A 19,936-nucleotide genomic window follows, 5' to 3' on the forward strand; every position below is an offset into this window, starting at 1 on the left:
TCTGAAATTGTAAAAAATTGCCAACACACACAGAGATAGATGTACTCTTGGCTACGTAACTTTTGCAAATGTCAAGTTATGACACTAAGATTTAAAGGGAATATCAACAACAGATGTACCAATTTAACAAAAAAAAACAGAACTCAAATCGGAACGATGGGAGCGCCACACGGTGGTTATTCCGGGAACTTTTTGATCAAGGTAGTATAATATCGTGGCAAGGCGTTTTTATTCACATGCTAAGTAAGCAATGCGTGTGAGAACCTACCTTGTATTTTGACAGTAATTATAACGTTTGATAGTAAATGTGATTGGCCACCGTATTTCATTCGTTGTGTCTTGATGAACAGTATCCTAGGAATATGCTTTGGCTCGACCTCGTTCATTGCTGTCAAAATGTGAAAATTATTTAATGACTTATTTCCGTGCGCTTATGACACACCGTCTGTCCCTTACAACGGGAAATCGCAGGTTAAACCGAGCACTTTGCAGAATGAAGGGAAAACTTTCGCCCTTCGTGGATCAATACGATCAATTATGGCGGACGATTCGTCGCGTCTTCATCGAACGAATATCTCAAGTGTTTTTCATCAAACATACATCTCAAGTGTTCACCGCATCCCACAATTATTCCCACATGTTTTCCTGGTCCGAGTTCTTTTTCGCGATCTCCACCTCCTCCCTCACATTTCCTCCAAGGGATCTCGACCAACCTCGATGCCGCAGCCTTACTCCCGTCAACCTGCCTCTCGCCCCGCTCCACCAGGCTTCCCTCTACGTGAGACTCCCGACTCTACCCCTCCAGACACGAGTTTTTCCTCCTCGGTTCCCACCGCGCCTCACCATTCCCAGTCCAACGTCTCCCTTCCCCGTTCCTATCTGCCACCTCATTCAGCCGTCCGTTGCCGCATCCACCCCACCGACGCTCCCCGGCCGAAATGAAATCACCATCACCCCTCGCCGTGGAACACCAGAACCACACACTCCCTCAGCTCCCTCCTGGGAACCCTCTCGAGCAATGTCGTGCAGGGAGAAATGAGCGAATGTGTGTGTATGTGTATGGCGGCTCGCGTAGGAGGAGGAGGTATGTGCTGGAGGTGGGAGCGTTGGAGGGCTTGCAGGGCGGAGAAAGAGAGAGATCCCTGACCTTCGCTCTACGTCGCACCTGAGGTCTTGCCATGGCCACGCCTGCGCTTTCCCGCTTCACTCCACTCCTATCCCCTCTTCCCTTCCTTCTCACCTCCTCTCCCTCCCCCATGCCTCCTCAGCAACTCTCCGGCCCTTTTGCCGTGAGGTAAGGAAGAGGGCGAGGAATAGGAAGGCGGTGTGGAATGAGTTCTGCCAGCCGCCCGGGTCGATTCATATCCCTCCCTCTTCCTCCCACCTCTCTTTGCCCTCACGCCCTTCCTTCCTCCTCAGCCTTCCCCTGTGTGCTCTCTCCTCGCCACCCCCATCTCCCTTTTGCCTCCCCGACACCCCCATTTCCACCGATCGATAGCCTTTTCCCCGACATCTTTACCTTACCTCTTTCTCTCTCCTCCACTAGAATCACTCGAGAAGTCTCTCCTTTCCCCGCTCCCTCTCGCCATTCCTCTTTTGTCCAAGTGATGACGTCTTAACAAAAGCCTCCCCCTCCCCATCCCACTCCTCAAACCTTTTCTCCTTTATGAGAGGGGGATATTTTTACACGTACGTTTCCTTTTTTTTTACTTCTCTATCGCTTAAGCATTTTTCCTACTTCTTTATTTTTTTTTGAAAAGTCGGTCACGCCTTTGCCGCGTAGTCGCGTAATATTTTCCTTTACGCTTCTGACGAAAATTTTTATTGGAGGGGAATGAGAGAGCTTCCTGTTAATGTGGTGGTGGTGGTGGGGGGGGGGTAAAGGTGAGAGGGAGAATGTTGCTGAGTCTGAATGTGTGCGTAATGTGGTTTGAAGAATACGAAGATACTTAAAGCTATGCCTGCGAATCCCTCCAAATTCTTTCCCCCCGTCCCTCGGCGAGATTAAATTTTAAGGATATAATTCAAAACGTGGCCTTAGTTGCTTCCACTACGAAAACCTGAGAGATGAATTGTAGGACGTATTTTAAATTACTCTTTTTGTTCTCCCCCTGCGCACTCTCCCAAATTAAACATAGCACGTACTTGAGCCAAGAAGAGTGTAGTCGTGCCAATTATTTGAGAAATTTTCGAAAGTCAGTGCTGCTGCATTCTGTATTGGAGAAGGACCCATGTTCGCGTATTTTGTGATATCTTTTCATGAAATAATCAAGAAAAAATAAAAGGAAGGAAATCTTTATCCTTGAACCCTTAATGAGTGTTTTAATCAGTTCTTGCCAACAGAGAACTTAAAGACGTATTTCGTTATTTGAGTGCAGCTATTTGTAGATGTTTCCATCCATCCCCCGCACCTCTTCCCATTACCTTGGTGTTGCGTGCTAACTATTGCGATGTAAATTATTGTAAGGTTCACCTCTCCTAATTTTTTAAAAATTTAGGTCGGTTTACAGGGTTCGTCCGGAAAATAAGTGTACTGAGCTCAGGAAAAAAAATTGATTACACTTTTACATATCTTAAGCTAATATTCCTCAAAATAGGACCCTTGTGAGTCGATAAACTTGTTCCACCGGCGTTCCCATTCCTGGAACGCTCCCGCGAAGGCATCATCGGGAACCTCTCGAAGACTCGTCGTCGACCTCTTCTCTGCCCTCCACGAATATCTTGTGCCACCGAAATATCATGTTTCTGGACATGGCTGACTCCCCGTAAGCCTGGTTAATCATACCGACAGTTTTGGTAGACGATTTCCCAAGCTTTACCGCAAATTTTGATGGAATAACGCTGCTCCAAAAACTTCGGCATCGCGTTCCGTGACGTGGGTCGAGCGTGGAGGTTCGCGTTAACAGAGCTCCTCACTACACCACAGCTCAGAGCCGACTGCCTTTTTCAGCGTCGCTTGCCAACATACCCCCCTCCAATCGCAGCCCGTCAGAGCGGTGCTGGGCGCGCCTGGAGCGGCGCGCCCAGTCCAGGAGTCAGTACACTTATTTTCCGGACGAACCCTGTATGTGCCGCGTTCATTTTGCCGGATCAGTAAGTTTGCTGTATTCTCTCTCTCTCTCCCTCTTCTCTTTCCTTCCAGAGAGAACATGAACTATGGGAGACTTCATTACATGAGATAAAACCTCGTCGCTGTTAAAGTGAAATATTTATCATTAAAATCATAACTTGGTACACTCTCCTGTATAGTAGTACAAGCTAAAAAAAACAAAATAAGATATTGTGTCGTGGTGGCGGAACGTGTGACGGAATGTGATTTGTAAAGACAGCCGTGCCACTTAGCCTATTCAATAATTTTCGCAGCATGGAAAGGAGGGAGTTTAGCGTTAAGAGAAACAAGAGAGAAGGAAATATGGCACCAAGTAGTAGGTAAGAATATTGGTGGCCTACGCTAGAGATTGCTTGTGTCCTCTCTGGAGAACTTAAGAGACCGCAAGTGGTGAATTGCTCGCTGATTGATAGTACATAGTTTCACTGTTACTTAGCTCCTTTAATATATCTACTATTCTTAGTATATACATAAACGTAGTAATCAACCCGAATGTCGGTTTGACAGGTGATGGTAGAGTTGACGCAATACTAAGCCCTATACGGCGTGTGAAGAGTAACTTACGGCATTAGTTGAAATCCGTTCGTAAAACGTTTTACTACTTTTCCGAATTAGGTTTCCTTGTACGGTAGGAGAGGTCATGAACATAAGATAAGAGAGATCAAGTTTAAAAGCGGCAGATTTAATGTCATCTTTCCCGCAAAACAATGAGGAATCAGAATAACAACATACGACCGCGATGGTGGGGGGTTTTTCATTTTTTAAATTCTGAGTAACCTAAATGTTTCATTTAATCCTTATTTTATTGTTCTTTTTGCTACCGTGAGCTCGTCTCGCAGGCGCGGAGAAGTATTTTCCGCTTATACACCGTAGTTGTCGTATTTAACAGTACCTTCATTATTTAAAATATTTTGTATTTTCTTCGGTAACTAGCATTAAAGCAAAACTTAATATTGATTTTGCGTGCCTTGTTTGCACACCCTGCCACATGCCCTACTGGTGGCTTGGACAGTGCCATGTAGAGGCAGATTCTTTCCGTCTATAGTGAATAGTTGATGTGGAAAATATGTTGGGTCCAATTATTTTTCAATATTTTTAAGTAGCATACGCAAAATTCACCTTCATTGAAATAGATATGCACCAAATTTCAACGTTGATTGCGCAGTGTAGGCTGTTTTTTCTTACATATATCTTTTTCTGAGTTAGGTTTTTTGAATTGCAAATTGGGAATCATATGAAACTTGGTCCGACTTTACCTTACATATTACATTGAACTTTAACATTGCACTGTAGAATATTGGCTTTTAAAAGGAAAGGTCTTGCACGCTGTGCATTTTGAGGGACCTTGCATGTACATTAAGGCCCCTTGGTTTTTATTGGAGGAATTTCCTTCGTAAAAAAATCGCCTGAGGTTTTTGCTGTTGCTATTTATCTCCTAATGTTAAGAGAAATAATTCCGTCCTGAGGCGTCATCAGTTCTCATTAGCGAATTCCCTGGAGTTCGGGCGATTCAGCACTCTTCCCGAAACGGACAGCCAAGCAGCTGAGTCCCGGGAATTCCGATAAGAGTATTTGCTTGGGTGTCTGGGTGAGAACTCATTTGCCACTTCCCCGTCGAAGATTTGGGTTTCGCTTTCCCAGGGCGTTGTCAGGGCGCGCCTCCGCCACGTGGACGAGATCCTCATCATCTACGGAGGCACGCGAAGGACCCAGGCGGAAGGCTTATGGGTCCCAGTGATCACCACGGCCCCTAAAACCTGCATATGCCTTTGTGTTCTTGCCTGTGGGAGTGTGGGCGGCGAGAATGGAGCGAGCAGTTGGTTAGTCTGGTGAGCCGAGCGGCGGCTCTATCCCCCCCTAGCTCAACAGGCCAGGGATAGGATGACCCCCTCCCCCATACACACACAACACACACGCTTACAATCTTTGGTCCCCAGCACTCCACTCCCCCCACCCTCATAGTCCCGATGGTTTTACTGCCTCTCGTATTCGAACTCGCGCCCCCTCCTCCCTCCTAACACCGCAAGAACAACCAAAGTCCTTCAAACATCGTCATTTTTATTGCTCGTCATTTCCAGAACAATGGCGGCGATATCAGCACCTGCTCTTTGACTTTTTCGCCTGAGGTTGCGGGGGTGGGGCAGGTTGAGAGGGGGGGGATAGAGAGAGAGATTGCTATTGTCCTCGCCGTCTCGCCACCCGTCGTTGACTCTTCCGTCGACTGATAAGGGGCCTGGCCTCTCGCGCACTCCACGTAGTCCCGCTCTCGGGGATTACCCTGTGACATTAGGTGGGTTGGCAGGTGTATATTGCGCGATGCAGAGCGGTCGCTATTTCCAGTTGCCAATTCGTGTTACCACTTATTGATTTATTATTGTCTGCCGCTTAAACGAATAAAACGTGTTGATTGTCGGGACACTTCGCTGGGGTTGGCTTTTCCAAGTAACGCCCTACAATATCATTGCCATGTTGCCGTGCTTCCTTCGCTGTCCATTCTCACTTCCCTTGTTCCATTTTGGTGCACCCTTTGGGGTGTGAGGATATCCTGAATTCCACATTGAATCCACTGACTGACCATTGCATTTTTGACGAGTAATCCTCCAAGTACCAATATGCTCCCTTCGTTAATTGTCTCCTGTTTTAACTCTCTTTTCTTTTTTTTTGCAGGATGTTTCTTACTATGCAGTATCTTCCGCCGGTATCAGCCACCGCGGTGAGTCAAGCATTCTTTTCATGTTTTACGCTTCTCAGTTTCAACTCATGCGTTATTTATACCACATTGTGGGGTGTGAAACGCAAAATGAATTCTTTCAGGAATGAATTAATTTTAATTTAGCCAGGATCGTTCCGAGTGTGCATTTTTTGCCTCAAGTGAAGCGCATTTGATCGCGTCCTCATGTGAATTATGTTCTCGTATTCCGAGACCCCTTAATGACCTTAATGGTTATTAATTTATAAATGCGCATTGTTGAGATAGTATTGTATTCGTATTTCAATAGCTCAAGCTTCCGGGGTTCAACGGAAATGCGAGTTTCGAAGTCCTCCGAACGAGTTGTAACCATTTGCCGCTAAGGTGTTTTGCCAATGTGTGCCCTCATATTGTGTAGGTACGTGAATGGGTTTTGTGGGAACTATAATTTGAGAGCTGTTAGGAAATACGAAAAAGTATATGTATAATTTTATATTTTGCCTAAATCGGCCTACCAATCAACTATGAGGTGGATGTTTTGTAATTTTTGTATTTTTTTTATAATTTAAACTATAATTTTAATTTATTTTTAAAAATTGAGCATACCATGATTTTCCACAGTACCTAAATTACAGATTTCTCCCTTAAATTTACCGTGCAGAAAAATGTTGATCCAGTTGGTTTTAAGAGTTACTATATTACCGTCAAATTGAACTGCATTCGTATGTGCGTTTCATCCAACAACATTTAGCTTTTGATAGAATATCTTTCGTAATCCTATGAATGAAAATAATGTTTTTTTAATCACCCTCAAGTCAATGCCAAAAATATGCCACCGAGTAAAAAACGAAGGAATATTTTATATAATAACTCTTGGAAAAATGATCGAGGTATTAGCATGCTAAAATTGACCTTCTTAAGGTTGGAAATATATGCTATACTAATAAGAGGCAATAGATAATTTTCATATGGAAATTACCATTAGTCGCCTCGAGATTTACAGCGAATTGTCGAGATTACATAATAATTTTGTACCAATAGAAAGCTCAGTAGTTTTGACTGATGGAATAATAAAGACTTCGTAATTGTAAATAATATGCACATGTATCCATATCCATATAGGATCTGTTGAATTACGATTGAATTGAGCAATTGAATAAAAAAATAAAGGAAAGGATGTCTAGAAGGACGGCAGAGAACTACTTTGAGTGGACTTGCTAAAGTAACTTTAAATTTCTTGGAAGTAATTTTGTGTGAGGGAAGAATGATATAGCGTGTCGGTTATTTAACATTGTCTCACTACCAATTGATAAAGAGTCTATCTCTCAAGCTCTTCGTCGTGCCTCATTCTATGGTGGTGACGGACTTCGCTTAGCAGAGTAGAGCAGTTAATGATAATGCATAACGAAGTTGACGAGGGTTCCATTTCCCTTTAATTTTGGTATTAGTTGGAACAAGCGACGAGTATTTTGGATGTATGTAAGAAAATACTTATGAGGGAAATGAAAATGCTCGGAGAAACTCAACTGGATTTGTTAAAATTTTCTGCGAGGAAGGAATATGTGTGGCTGGTATGCTGGAGGAATTAGGTTGGGAGCCAAGGAGAGAGTAGGAAAGACTTAAAAAGGCCGATAGCACCCGAGTGACGCTAATGGGATCGTTATGGCCATTGTATTACAATGGCAGATTAGACTATCAGGATAAAATGAGAAAGATACCTTTTGCAACAAGTTTAAATGTTCGCTCTTCCCTTGCACTATACGCAAATAATAGTCAAATAACGCTTAAGCACAATACATTTTCAATACCAGATGCTAAATTAAAACCTGTACTCCGACACGTCCATCGTTAAATGTTGTATAAAGGCGTGTGCGTGCGTGAGTTTATGTATATGTGCAAGTATACGTAAATTGACATAAATGCTTGTGTATATGATCGCATGAATAAATAGTGCCTAGAGGCCCCCGTCCACGAGCCCTTGAGGCGGCTTACGGGGGGTGCTGTACGGCAGAGGGAAAATGATCGGCCACTCTTGCCCATCCCCGGCCGTCTGGAGTGAGGCCGCAAGTCCAAATCAGTCGCCGCACACGCGCGCGCAAGTCTCGCACGTTATCTCCCTCGCCTCGCGCGCGCATTTTTTTTATCTTCGCCACTGTCCTTCGCCGTCCTGTAAGTCTATCTCCCTCCTTCTCAGGGGACTTCGCCGCGGAATCCCGGAAGTGGGCGAGACGAGAGGTGATTTGGGGGGTAGTCTACGACGGCCGGGGAAGAGGGTGTGTTTCCCTCCCTCGAGGGGAGCAAGAGAGAGGGGGGAGCGGTGGGGGAGAACGAGGAAAAGACCGGGAAAGAGGATGGGGGAGGAAGGGGTCGGAGAGGAGTGTGGGCCGGTTGTTCGCTTGCTTCCTTTCCCTCTCTCACATTTCTTGACCTCAGTGTGCTTGCTTGTCTGCACTGATGCACTCGCTCCCCCGGCGTTGCCACATGTACTATTGCGAGGCGGCGGCGGGTGCGTTGGCCTCCTCCGTTCTGTCTGGCCAGACGTGAGGAAATTATCGTCGTGCGCGTACGAAATAGGTGGGCGGGCTTTCGTCTGCCTTCATTTTGGATCCGGATATTACTTCATTTTTTTTTATTTTTATTCGGACCTCTTCGCGGGACCTTGAGATGCGAGGACTGAGGGTTTAGGGGGGCCAAATTCTTTTGGCCGGCGCCGTTTTCTTTTTGAGATCGCAAGTTGTCTGAGAATCTAAATGTAAAATTCGAGCGATCGTAAGAAGCAGAAAGTGCTGAAGAAGTGGCAATTCTGAAAGAATTCAGCGTTAGTCGATTTATTTTTTCCTTGGAATTATTTGGGCTAAGCTCGTTCAAAAAGGTTCTTAAAGGAAGCGGGAGTCGTAAATGATGAATTTCGAAACGATAAAAATGAAAAACTCGCCTGTCATGACATACGTATGCCTCGACCATGATTGTGCATATATTTTAAACACTACAGATAAATAATTATATAATTAAACTGAAACTCAAGTTACTTATCGTTTAAGAGGCCGACCGTGTGCTTCCATGACCTTCTTTTGGCTCATGTGTACATTTCGCATATTCTGGAATGACCTTGCTTTTATTCGCAAGTGCTATTTGCCAATCTAAGAGCGTACCGACGCTTGGGTATGTGAGTAATGAGAAAATTTAATGACTGATAATGCTTGAATCCCCATCACCAGTATAGCATATCAATATTGAAATTTCTGGTCTTGAATTTATCGATAATTAATTTCCCTAACTTCCATTGGTAAAATATCGTTACATCACCAAGTATAAGTCATCAATCTTATATCATTTTTTGCAGCCTCTTTTTGTAGAAGAAAAACACTCATATTGATATGAGTTAGCATTATTTTTAGCCTTTTCCCATCGAAGAGCTTTCTTTTGTTTCTCGGAAAGGCATGTGCTGTCCACTACCTCGAGTCTACCCTGATTACCCGTCCCTGCCTTGCTTTCCTCAGAGTCACGACATATTTCATGATCGTGATTTCGTGGATTACTGTGTGTTCACTTTGCCGGATGATTAATAGTCAACGGTCACCTCGTTGAGAGGAAAACCTTTCGGGTTTTATAAAAATTGCTGCCAGAGGCTTTTTTTCTTGGAATTGATGGTTGGTGCCAAAAACCTGTTAGTTTGTTTGCCTTCTAGCAGCGATATGTTTTCTAACGTTAAATTTTTCATTTTAACTGACCTCATAAACTTAATGTTCGATGAATTCTTGGCATTATTTTCCATTATTTTGGACTGCACGCAATCTCTGACAATTGTTTTCCTACAGAGAATCAACAGAAAATCATTATGTCATTGTTCTCAATGGAAGTTTATCGTCAGGCAAGACGATTCATCGTTACTTAGTCAGTAGTCCTGCAAGATTAACTTTTTAATTATCGGTCCTGCGTGCAGAAATAAATGAGTTTCTGAGTTTATTCATAAAAAATTCATTGAGCTGCAATTCGTCTGCATGCGTGGAATATTCATTCCTTGTACTCCTCGTAGTTAAAGCAAATTTCAATCTTCCCAAATTCCTCTATCTCTCTCTCTCCCATGTTGCCTTGTTTTCACATTTTCCTGCTTACAAAGATCTTGTCTTACTTTTTTTTCCGTTCGACGCTCTTTGGGGCTGGGATTCCATAGCCGGGGATTCGCTTAGTGGGAGTCAGGGTCGCTTCCGTTTGCATAGGGGAGAAATCCTGGGGCGGAGGAAGGGAATGACGACTGCCTCAGAGCAAGGGGGTTGTTGGGTGGAAAGAGATATTTTTTGGAGAGGTGGAGATGATGGGTGGGTAGGAAAAAGTTCAGGGGAGGGAGAGGGGTAAATGAGATGATGTTCTTAGGAGCTCTGGTAGTTAGAGAGGATGGCTGGTGGGCGGGTCGCCGTCAGATGCGGGGTGTCTGTGCGCTTGGAGACGTAGCGTTGCCAAGTCTATGGAAACGCAGAAGCTTCCATGGAGAAAGTACTTGCGGTATCACAGTTTATATTCCCGTCCGTCATCATGGAAAAGGTCAATGTTTTTCTCTCGAGTGAACATTGTAAGATTGGGCCTCTGGCCTAATTACTTAATATCCTCGAGCCAGTATATGCAGTATATTTCCTCTTAACCGCATTGGCTTATGACGTGAAAGCGTATTCCTTCAACGATTAATAATCATCAGCAATATTTCTGTTTATGATGTTTTCAGTTCAAATGTTGTTGTTAGTCGCGAAGTTAAGCGGACATATTTTTAAATTTTGTCGTTGGAGGAATCATTTTAAAATATAGCAATACAATCTCAGGTTTATCCGTTGAACTACCCATTTTTTGATACATTTATATTCTATATTTGTTTATTTCGTGGTATGCTTATTTTAATTGCCAAATGTGAATGAGGGATGGTACTGTGAGAGCGCCACGTTTATTTTTAAAATCAGAGGTAGGCAATGACGTACAAGTGACTCCTAAAACTTCAGCAAATTTTATACGTATTATGGATTTCGTGTTTAAAATTGTAAATATTGGAGGAGATTTTCTTTTTTTTTATAGATTTTTCATTGCAGGTCTCGTCGGCCTCTATCCCATGTCACTCACATCCGCAATCATTTTACGTCGTTTTCCATAGCCATCGGAAGTCATTTCGTTTTACTATCGAGGATAATGGGAGTGTTGAAGGGGAGAAGGCTCTGCGATTGTTTTAATCAGAGCCCGGAGAAGATGAGGGTGGTGACTTTAATTTCGAGGGACCGCTTCCTCGCCCTTCCACAAGCGAATGACTTGGGGTGTGAGGAGTGACTGCGGGAGTCGGGCGAGATGGCTCGCGATGCCAGGCTCCCAGGCTCAGTACTCCATTTGCTCCCCGTAAATATTTCCCTCTCATTGTCAGCTGGCTTTTATTCCGTCGCCCCTCTTTTCCCCTACCGAACAAAGTCCTCCTCCCCCTTCCCTCTAGTTCCACTTCCCGTGTTTCTCATTTCTCGTATTAATCATCACGATTGCTGTCACTGCTCGTGGCCGACATTCGAGTTAATCTTATAAGTCTACTTGCGTGCTCATGACCTGCTCTCTCACCCATGTTTGGGAAAAGAGAAATGGCACCGGGTCCGTAATTCCCATCATACGAATTGCGGCGAGAAAATGAATGCTTGATGATTATGGCGTGATTTACAATCGCACTGATCTCACGTAGAGGGACAATCAGTCTTCAAACGCTTTTCCGACGTACTCTTCAGAACTACCGTGCTGCTATTGCCTTGAGCTATCTAGATAGTACTCCGGAAAGTTAGGGGAATTATGGGAAAACTTAGGGAATTATGGGAAAATTAAGGGAAAATTAGGGAATCCGTATTAGTGTGTACTTCGACGAGTGGTCGCTTTTGTGGAAATTGATAACCCACTCACAACTGACCCCACAGGAGATTTCATTCAACCTCATTCTCGGAAATATATCCCTTATTCGGTATTCTTTTTATCTAAGGAATGCATTTTTGAATTCTGTGTCACCAATAACCCAGTGTTCTTGAAATCGCCAGAAATAATAATGAATATCGTAATTCCCAGGAATATTTTTTCTCCGTGTTACAGCATGGTGTTAGGGTAATCACGTGCAATCATCGGTTGAAAGGGGATTGTGTTTCCATTTTGAGTACTAAATGATGGAACGAGGATTTGAAAATGATGGCTGCACGAATTTATTTTTCCAGGCTGGGCTACTTTGGCTATATCGGTGCTCTCATTACGTGGCCTGTAATTGGAGAAAAAAAGGATGCCACCCCTTAAGTTGTTTCCTCATAGGAAGAAAATTCAAACTACTTGAATTACTGTATCGTATCATCACATCTTCCAAACACAAGTGCTTTCCTATCGTATTTATATTGTTTGCAACATGAGAATTGTGTGTGCATCAACAGTTTCAAAAATACCTCTATGATTTTAAATACTAATGAAATTATTTGTGTTCTCGAGTCTCTGCTTTAAATGCAACATATTTTTTAATATTAACGTCCACGTTCAATTAAATTTGTTCTGTAAGTTTCCCGAGGGTCTACAGAAAGGAGTTTTAGGTCATAAGTCATAAGTGATTGAAGAAATATAGTAGATATTTGTTGGCATTCTGTGCAATTTAATTTTCGGGTAAGTCAAATTGTCCCTCGTGAAGTTTCATGCGTCTGTTCTCACGAATCGTGCGAAGTTAAGAGGATCCTAAATGTCAGTATAGCCGTCCAGTTTATCGCCCACGTAATAATGTCGGGACGTGAATGGATCATAGACCCTAATTCCATAGCTAGTGTGGAAGCGTCTCCTCTCCCGTCGCATCAGCATATATTTATCGCCGTCATATTCGCCCTCTATGCTAGACTGGACTCCCTTCAGTACCCACCTCACCAGCCGACGCGGAAATCGAAGGAGCAGGAGTCAATCAGCCATTCCGGCAGCTGCCCCCGCTGAGCCGGGCGGCCAGTTGGGTTCTCTCTCCGTCTTCCCACCCCCGAGAAAGTCAGAGGCGAGTACATCTTCGGGGACACCCCCAGACAGACATTCCGCGCCCTTTTCCTCTTCCCTCGTTCCCCCCGCGGGTGCCTCCAAACCGTCCACCCCTCCCATCCTGACCCCGGCGTTCACCATCCTCTCCTATTCACTCCCGACCCTCTCATCCAGTCTGGCCCCATACACGCGCCCGTCTGCTCGGGGCGTTCTTCCGCCCACACTGTCGCCCTCCCGCCCTTTTTCCTTCGCCCGCCACATTTCAGTCTCTTCGGTATCAACGGAACAGTCGGATGCTGCGTGAGCCTCATCCTTACCAGCCCTCGAGTGCACTAGTGTTGTGTCTGTGTGTGTGTTTGTGTCTCTACTCGGAAGCAATCTTCTTTCCTCTTGAAATTTTTAGGTGCCCATCCGCAACGTCGAAGTGCTACGAATTCAGTCAGTGGACTGGTCGAGCTGGGGGGAAAAGGCCTTGAGATTTTTCTTTTATGCTGAGCCTAGTGTTTCTCGCGCCACGGTTCTCGCTCATAAAGGGGTTATGTGTTTGCCGAAGAACCATAGTGTGTCGCGAGACCCAAAAAAATCCACCTTTTTGTGCTTCTCATTCCGTCTCTCCTCCATTTTTGATGCAAGATCTTCGTGAAAACTAGAGCAAAAATGTCGCTTGGCTCAGAAGATTATCGATTGTTTTCTAGTCGAGGATTCTCCATGAAAGTGGTTTACTAGCTCGTCTAACGTGAGCTATTTTTTTAAATTACTCATTTACTACAGTCCATCGGTAGTGTTTTGCGTGAAATCCCGTGGGTTCTGAGCACTCACATTCATCCCGTGGACATCTCGATCCGATTAGTGTACGCTTGGTCTCGAGGCGACAGGCTGTGCTAATTAATGTTCGATAAATTATTTTTGCACACGATGGGTGTGTACTTCTCAGAAATCTGGGCAGAGGAGATTTGAGAACTAGACATTTTGTCCTTTTATCTCTCCGGATGGACCATTTTCTGACCCATTCACGTGTCGAAATATAATATTGGCGGGAAGTATCCTAGCCGTGGATTTTCCACATATTATGCAATGGCTTCATCGAAAAACCTTTTGTTTTCAGTCATGGCACGTTTTGTGTCGCCGTCGTGGCGTTAGTGTTTACAGCCACTTCAAGTCCGCTGATACGACCTTGGAGTGTTTGTGCGAGCGGATGTGCACGATCTCTGCGTTGTTTTGCGTCAGCGCAGTTAAGGCGGAGACCGACTCAACTCAGCTTGCGTGAGCATTAATGATCCTAAGATAACCACGTGTCTTGTGACCAAAAATGTGTGTCGCTCTCTGATAATACAATATGTGACCTAGGCCACTAGTGGTGGTGAACTAATCGTGAATTCGGAATTTTAAAAGAATTACTTGTGTTTCTGCTGTGGATCTGCCTCGAGATCCAAAGTCTTCATTGTGTGTGGCTTTGAGTGAAAATAGTGGTCTGCTTCTTGACGAACCTAGGTGTTCATCGGAGGTCTTATTTCCTGGAGGTAATATAAATAAGGCATGCTTTGTAATATGTTTCATATTGATAAGTATAAACTTGCACATATGACTCAGTAAAATTCCCACCGTTTGTCTTAATATTTTCTACCCAATTTCTTTCTTTGAAATTTCTTTTTCTCTAAAATTAAAACTGCTGAATTTTAATTTCCTGACAACTGCCATGCAAAAAACTCGCGCATCTACGTTAGTCAAGTGTAATCCAATTCTTATTCTACACAAATGGCAATCAAATATAAAAATTGTTTGACCTGATAACAATGGACAAAGTCGATCATGCAAACTGTGCAACGATTTGTAATCATCGTGAGGCAAAAGCGGTCGATTTATAACTAAATTGTCATGGATAGTTTGCTGCATGTCTGGATAGTTTTCTTAATTTCATTCGTGAACCAATCACCTAATGTCCTCATAAATCGTCAAAATTTTAAATAAGACTTTTGAGGATGAAATATTTTCCAAGAATTTCGTGATTTCCCTCTTTGAAAGAGTTTAAATGGTTTTGGGATAGCGAGTCTTACTACCCGCAGAACTTTAAAAGTATACGACTCTCTCTGTAAGGCAAAGAAGTAGGCTGATTGCTGTGCAGACGATACGCCACGGAGGACATCCTAAATGTGTGATCCTATGAACTTTATTTTTCTGACATTTTTTATGTCTATAATTTCATTTATTTATTAACTGGTATCTCGAAAATTCTGCTACATATTGCGTAGAAACGCATTTTTTTCATCTTTACCCGGTTTTAAATTAATATTATTCAGTTAACAAAATACAGATTGCCGTATATGTGTTCTGGTATGTGGTTTACTTATTTTAGAACAAGAATGAATTTTTCCAATATATTTTGCGTGGAAACTTTCATTAGAAAAAAATACCATATGGTAGTGAATTATTTCTAGCCTCATCTCTGATGCCCCATTCGTCTGACCTCTCGGGTTCATAGTAACATTTGCCTCTAGGTACTCAGCTCAATGAAAGGGCTGTCATCTTTATAATCCAATATGCAATATTGGACATTTCAGTGACCAGCTATTTAGAAACAAAGGAGAATAATGATTTTGACTTATTAAGGGTGAAAAGTAAAGTATTACCCACCCAGGACGACGGACGTATAACGAGACAACTTTACACTTTTCACTGCTGTAGTCTTGGCTGGCAGGAAAGAAGCCACAATAACGTTTTTCCTATGTGGAAGTCATGTGATGGGTGCTTGGAGACTCCTAAAATAATTTTTACTTTTGTTTTATCGGCTGTGAATTCGTTATTTTATCTAATCAACTCCCTCCATGATGGGAATTGCGAATTTTATGAAGTATCTCCCATAATGATTCACGCACGTCCCTTATGATGTATACTTTATTATCTACGTTACGCTATGATGAGATATACGATCCCTTTGACTTTCTTTGTGCCAAAGGGTTCAATCGCGAGTGGTTGGTGGTATTTCCCCTCAGTTAAACCTTGGAATCTGAAGTGAGTGTTGGGAGCCAAGTCCCCTCCCCGCCTAGTTCATCGATGATATTGAGTGTGTTGGTGTGTATGTGGGCGGGAGGAGGATGATTAGGGATGAAAGCAGTGACGGTGAGCTAGACTCAAGGAATCAACCGGACGCAGGAAAGTGCAAGGCCAAATCGCAGTAACTTTTTACTGGCATGCGTGCTGTCGCTTTGAGGTTGTTAGTCGGGAAATGACATAGCTCGGCGTTTTTGTCGCTCGGTTGACGATAGTAAGGGGGGGGGGAGATGGGATGGATTTCAAGGTCAAACTCTGGTCCCTACCTTCCCCCCTTTACCATCCGCATTCTTTTTTTCTTCTTCTTTTTAATCTTCCCCGTGGGCCTCTACCCATCCTATTCCCTCCCGTGTCTCCCGGTGCCCTTCAGGTCCACCTGCTGGCTGTTTGGGGAGGGAGAAGCCGAGTGCGTCCTCATCCTTTCTCTCGCTCTCATCAACCCCCAGAATTTTTATCTTCTCCACCTCTTCGCCTTTCTCTTTTCCGTCTCGTTTCTCTTCTCTCTCTCTCACACACACGCGCGTACTCTGCCTTCTCCCTCCATCCCTGATCTTTTCTGCCTCGCTCTAAATCTCTTACTCCTTCTGAGAGAGGGGGGGGGGGAGGGACCTCGAAGTGGGTTTGGATCGGATGACAGGCAGCTATTGTTTGGTATCGCGGTGCACTTGTGTGCGTGACTTCGGCGTCTGCGCCGGTGACGCAGGCGTTCCGGGGGAGGTGGGATGTACAAGAGGTGCTCCAGACCATGGATTAAGGGAATGAGGGGTGATGTGGGAGAGAGTGGGGGATTGGCGGTAGGGCGAAGAGTGAGTGGATTGAGAGAGAGAGAGAGGGAATGGGGGCGAAAGAGAGGGAGTCGTCTGTAGAAGTAAATGAGCGCTTAGGATGAGTTTGTTGGCTGGCCCAAGTGCGGCAAGGTCACTGGGGCTGGCGATAACTTCCCCCTGCCAACGCGGCCTTCCCAACCATCCCATTTGCCCCCGTTTATGTACTTCACACGCGATAGTGTCTCATCCTTAATTGTCCAAGAGGATCTTTCCCTTACCGCTTCCCCCCGAGCCATCGACAAAGAAAGCTAACGATTTTTTCATCCGTGCATGCTCTTTCAGGAGAGGGCGCAGGGTTGCTTTTAATTAATCATTAGAGTGTGGAGTTCATCAGCACTTGGGCTATTATACGCTCACTACAGTTGTGACTCTATGCATAGGTTACATGAGTATTGCCCGCGAGAGCTAGGGATCGTTAGTCGTTGTAGGCCAGATTTGAATTGAGAGCTTTAATGTCGTTGCTGTCGTAAGACACTCTTTTAAGATTAAAATATTTCACTGCATTCCCTGTAGTTATTTTTACACTTTAAGTGTCACGTAAATGTCGTAGGATTTCAATAATTTCCTTTTTGAATTAATTTTATTTTCAACGTTTTAAAAAAGTAACATGGAAAACAAATTATATACCAATACCTAAATGTAATAAAATATCAGCCCTCCGAAGTTTGATGGTATTCCTTCCACGTATTTAACACAAGTATCCCACTAAACCTACCGCGGCCCTTTCATAAGAGGTTATCGATATTCTGTAAAAAAAAAGTAATTGCTGTGTATTCTCTCCGATCGATAAAAATCTGTTAATCGGCAAGATGTCATTTGAAATATATATTAATGGCGTACACATTTAGAGAGCCGTACTGTGGAACGTAACCGATCCTGCGGAATGTACACCAAAGTTTCTTTTAATTCAGCTAGTTGACACCCATCCCACCGGATTCTCGATAAAAAAAATTAAATTCCCTCTGTCCCATACTGGATGTGTCTGTGAGTTCGCATTCTGCCTTGCGTGGCATATTTTCTTTTTTCTATCCTCTCGAACCTCATCGGCGTGGCAGTCGCGCTCTTTCCTCTTGCCGCCCGAACGGCTTCGAAAAGGCAGAGAAGGTCAAAGCTAAACTTCCCGTCTCCATACTTCTGCTTAAATGACGGATGTAGCAGCGGAGGCAAGTTTTTTTCTGTCCATCTTTCCATCATAATTTTTTCCCATTACGTCGACATTGTTGTAGCTCGGCCCACAATAGTTGCAGTAAGTAGTCACCCAAGGGCAATTCATCATGTGATTTTGGGGGAGTGTCACGAACAAGTGGTGATAATGGGTCAGGCGACGACCGATCATTTTAGGCGGAGGATCATAATTATCGTTATTACTTCTTTATGACTCCCTCTGTGTCATTTATAATAATTTTTGTTTTATTGTCAGATGGTATCTAATGCTTTGAGTAAATGCGGATATTCTTCCCTTTCATTTAAGCGTCACTCTCTCGTGCATACAGGTCTTCAACGGTTACCATGCACCGTTGTAATTTCTCTTGCTCTTTTTAGTCGTTGGTGATCAGTGGGAGTAAAAGCAATGGAACTAGATCTTTCCAGTGTACTCAAATTAATTTGTTCAGCGTTGATCAAATTTTTTGAACTTAATATCTATTATAAATGTTTCGTTCCGATAGCATCATTTAGTTTATGGTAGTGGCTTTTTATTATCTTTTATTGCTTATCCAAATGTGAAGTCTTCAATTTCTCCTGAAAATTTCTGTTAGTTTTTACGCACCATGGGATATATTGGAGATTGCTGCTGACGAAGCCAAGGCTATCCAGATTTCCTCTCCATTGTAGCTGCCAGACTTTTATCTCTTTCAAGACCTATACTTTCTCAACTCCGTGTTTTTAAATTTCTAATTTCTTTTCTGCATTGGTCTACTTTGGCCTCCAGTCAAGTGATTGTTTTTACATTCTTATGATTCATGTATGGAAATGGTTCAGGGAAGGTCTGCTAGATTTTTTAAAAATTTCTAGGAGAAGATAAACCTGATGGGTATGTTGAATTTTAAATTTGCATGGGTATACATGTGAAATTTGGAAGACACTGAACCCCTAAGTTTTCCAGCGGTACCGAAGAAATTATTTAAGCCCCAAACTATATTGCTAGATCCAACCGCCGTAAGAGAGATAGTCACAGTCACCGACATTCAAGTTCTTTTTCTTCCCTCGCCCGACATGCAGCCATAAAATTCAAAATCGATTAACCATGTATGTTTATATATATATATATATATATATATATATATATATATATATATATATATATATATAGTTAATATAAAAACCATAAGAACAGTAATCAACCCGAAGGTCAGTTTGGTAGGTTATGGTAGATTTATACCTAGTACTAAGCCCGACGGCGTGTGAAATTCACACATCAGGGTAGGGGGGCCAGTTCTTTCCCTGTGCCGGCTATGGTTTCCCAGGAAGATCTGGTTCCCGAAAAATCACATAGTTTGGGTGGAGCTGCCAGTGCCCAGAGAGACTTGCACGGGAATCGATCCCGGGCCCTCCGGTCAGTTGTCCAACGCTCTACCGCTGGACTACCGCGACACACGCAGTGATATGTAAATGCATACATAAACTGATATTTGTGCATGTATCCATGATGCTCTACTACCACACGCCAATTGCTCATGAGGTGTTTTTCTGGTTATTGTGTAGATGTAGTTTTATTTTTCCGATGCATGAAGAAATAACTTGTAAAGAATACGTAGAGCTTAAACCTGAAGTCTTTCCCATGACAGGCTCAGGTTTACCGGGAGAAAATGGGTTCGACAGAATGCATCAAAGTGGTTTCTGCTGTGTCGCTCTTTCATAACGACTCTCAGTGGAAGTAACGAGCGAGTGCAGTATCGAAAAATTTTTTCCGACTGTTTCATCTACAGTAAGCAGGTTCATTCCTTTTCGACTTCGTTAAATGCGTAAGGCCTCGTCGTTTTTGAGCGGAAATTCATCCCCTTAAATTTACAGCTAGAATTTGCATAATGTGTTTATTAAGGGGATACAATACTTATCCTTACCATTTCATCGGAACTAGCGACAAAGGCTATGTTGTTAAAACAGATTCTATAACGCTTCAAACGAGGTTATCCCCGGATTTGTATTCTTTAAATAAATGCTTTTTTGTTTCATATTTGTATATTCTCTCTATCTCTTAAATGCTTCCGGTCTAAAATTCTGGTGAAAGCCTTTTTCTGTAATCCGAGGTCTTTTGGCTGGATGTGG

At 43.3% G+C, this 19,936-nt stretch overlaps 1 protein-coding gene across 9 annotated transcripts in view; it reads left to right on the plus strand.

Annotated features, from left to right (window-relative positions):
- Window positions 1-19,936, plus strand: part of LOC139687525 (uncharacterized) — a 585,660-nt gene that overhangs the window by 527,625 nt on the left and 38,099 nt on the right. For all 9 annotated transcript variants that reach the window (XR_011700643.1, XR_011700642.1, XR_011700644.1 and 6 more), the window contains one exon: window positions 5,777-5,822. Coding sequence is in view for 6 of the 9 variants with exons in the window: in XM_071584720.1 (XP_071440821.1) it covers window positions 5,777-5,822 (46 nt within the window). In the remaining 3 variants the exon portion in view is untranslated. The remainder of the gene's footprint in view (window positions 1-5,776; window positions 5,823-19,936) is intronic.

Source organism: Hetaerina americana, unplaced genomic scaffold (genome assembly GCF_022747635.1).
Source record: "Hetaerina americana unplaced genomic scaffold, ioHetAmer1.1.p SCAF_2, whole genome shotgun sequence".
NCBI lineage: Eukaryota > Metazoa > Arthropoda > Insecta > Odonata > Calopterygidae > Hetaerina > Hetaerina americana.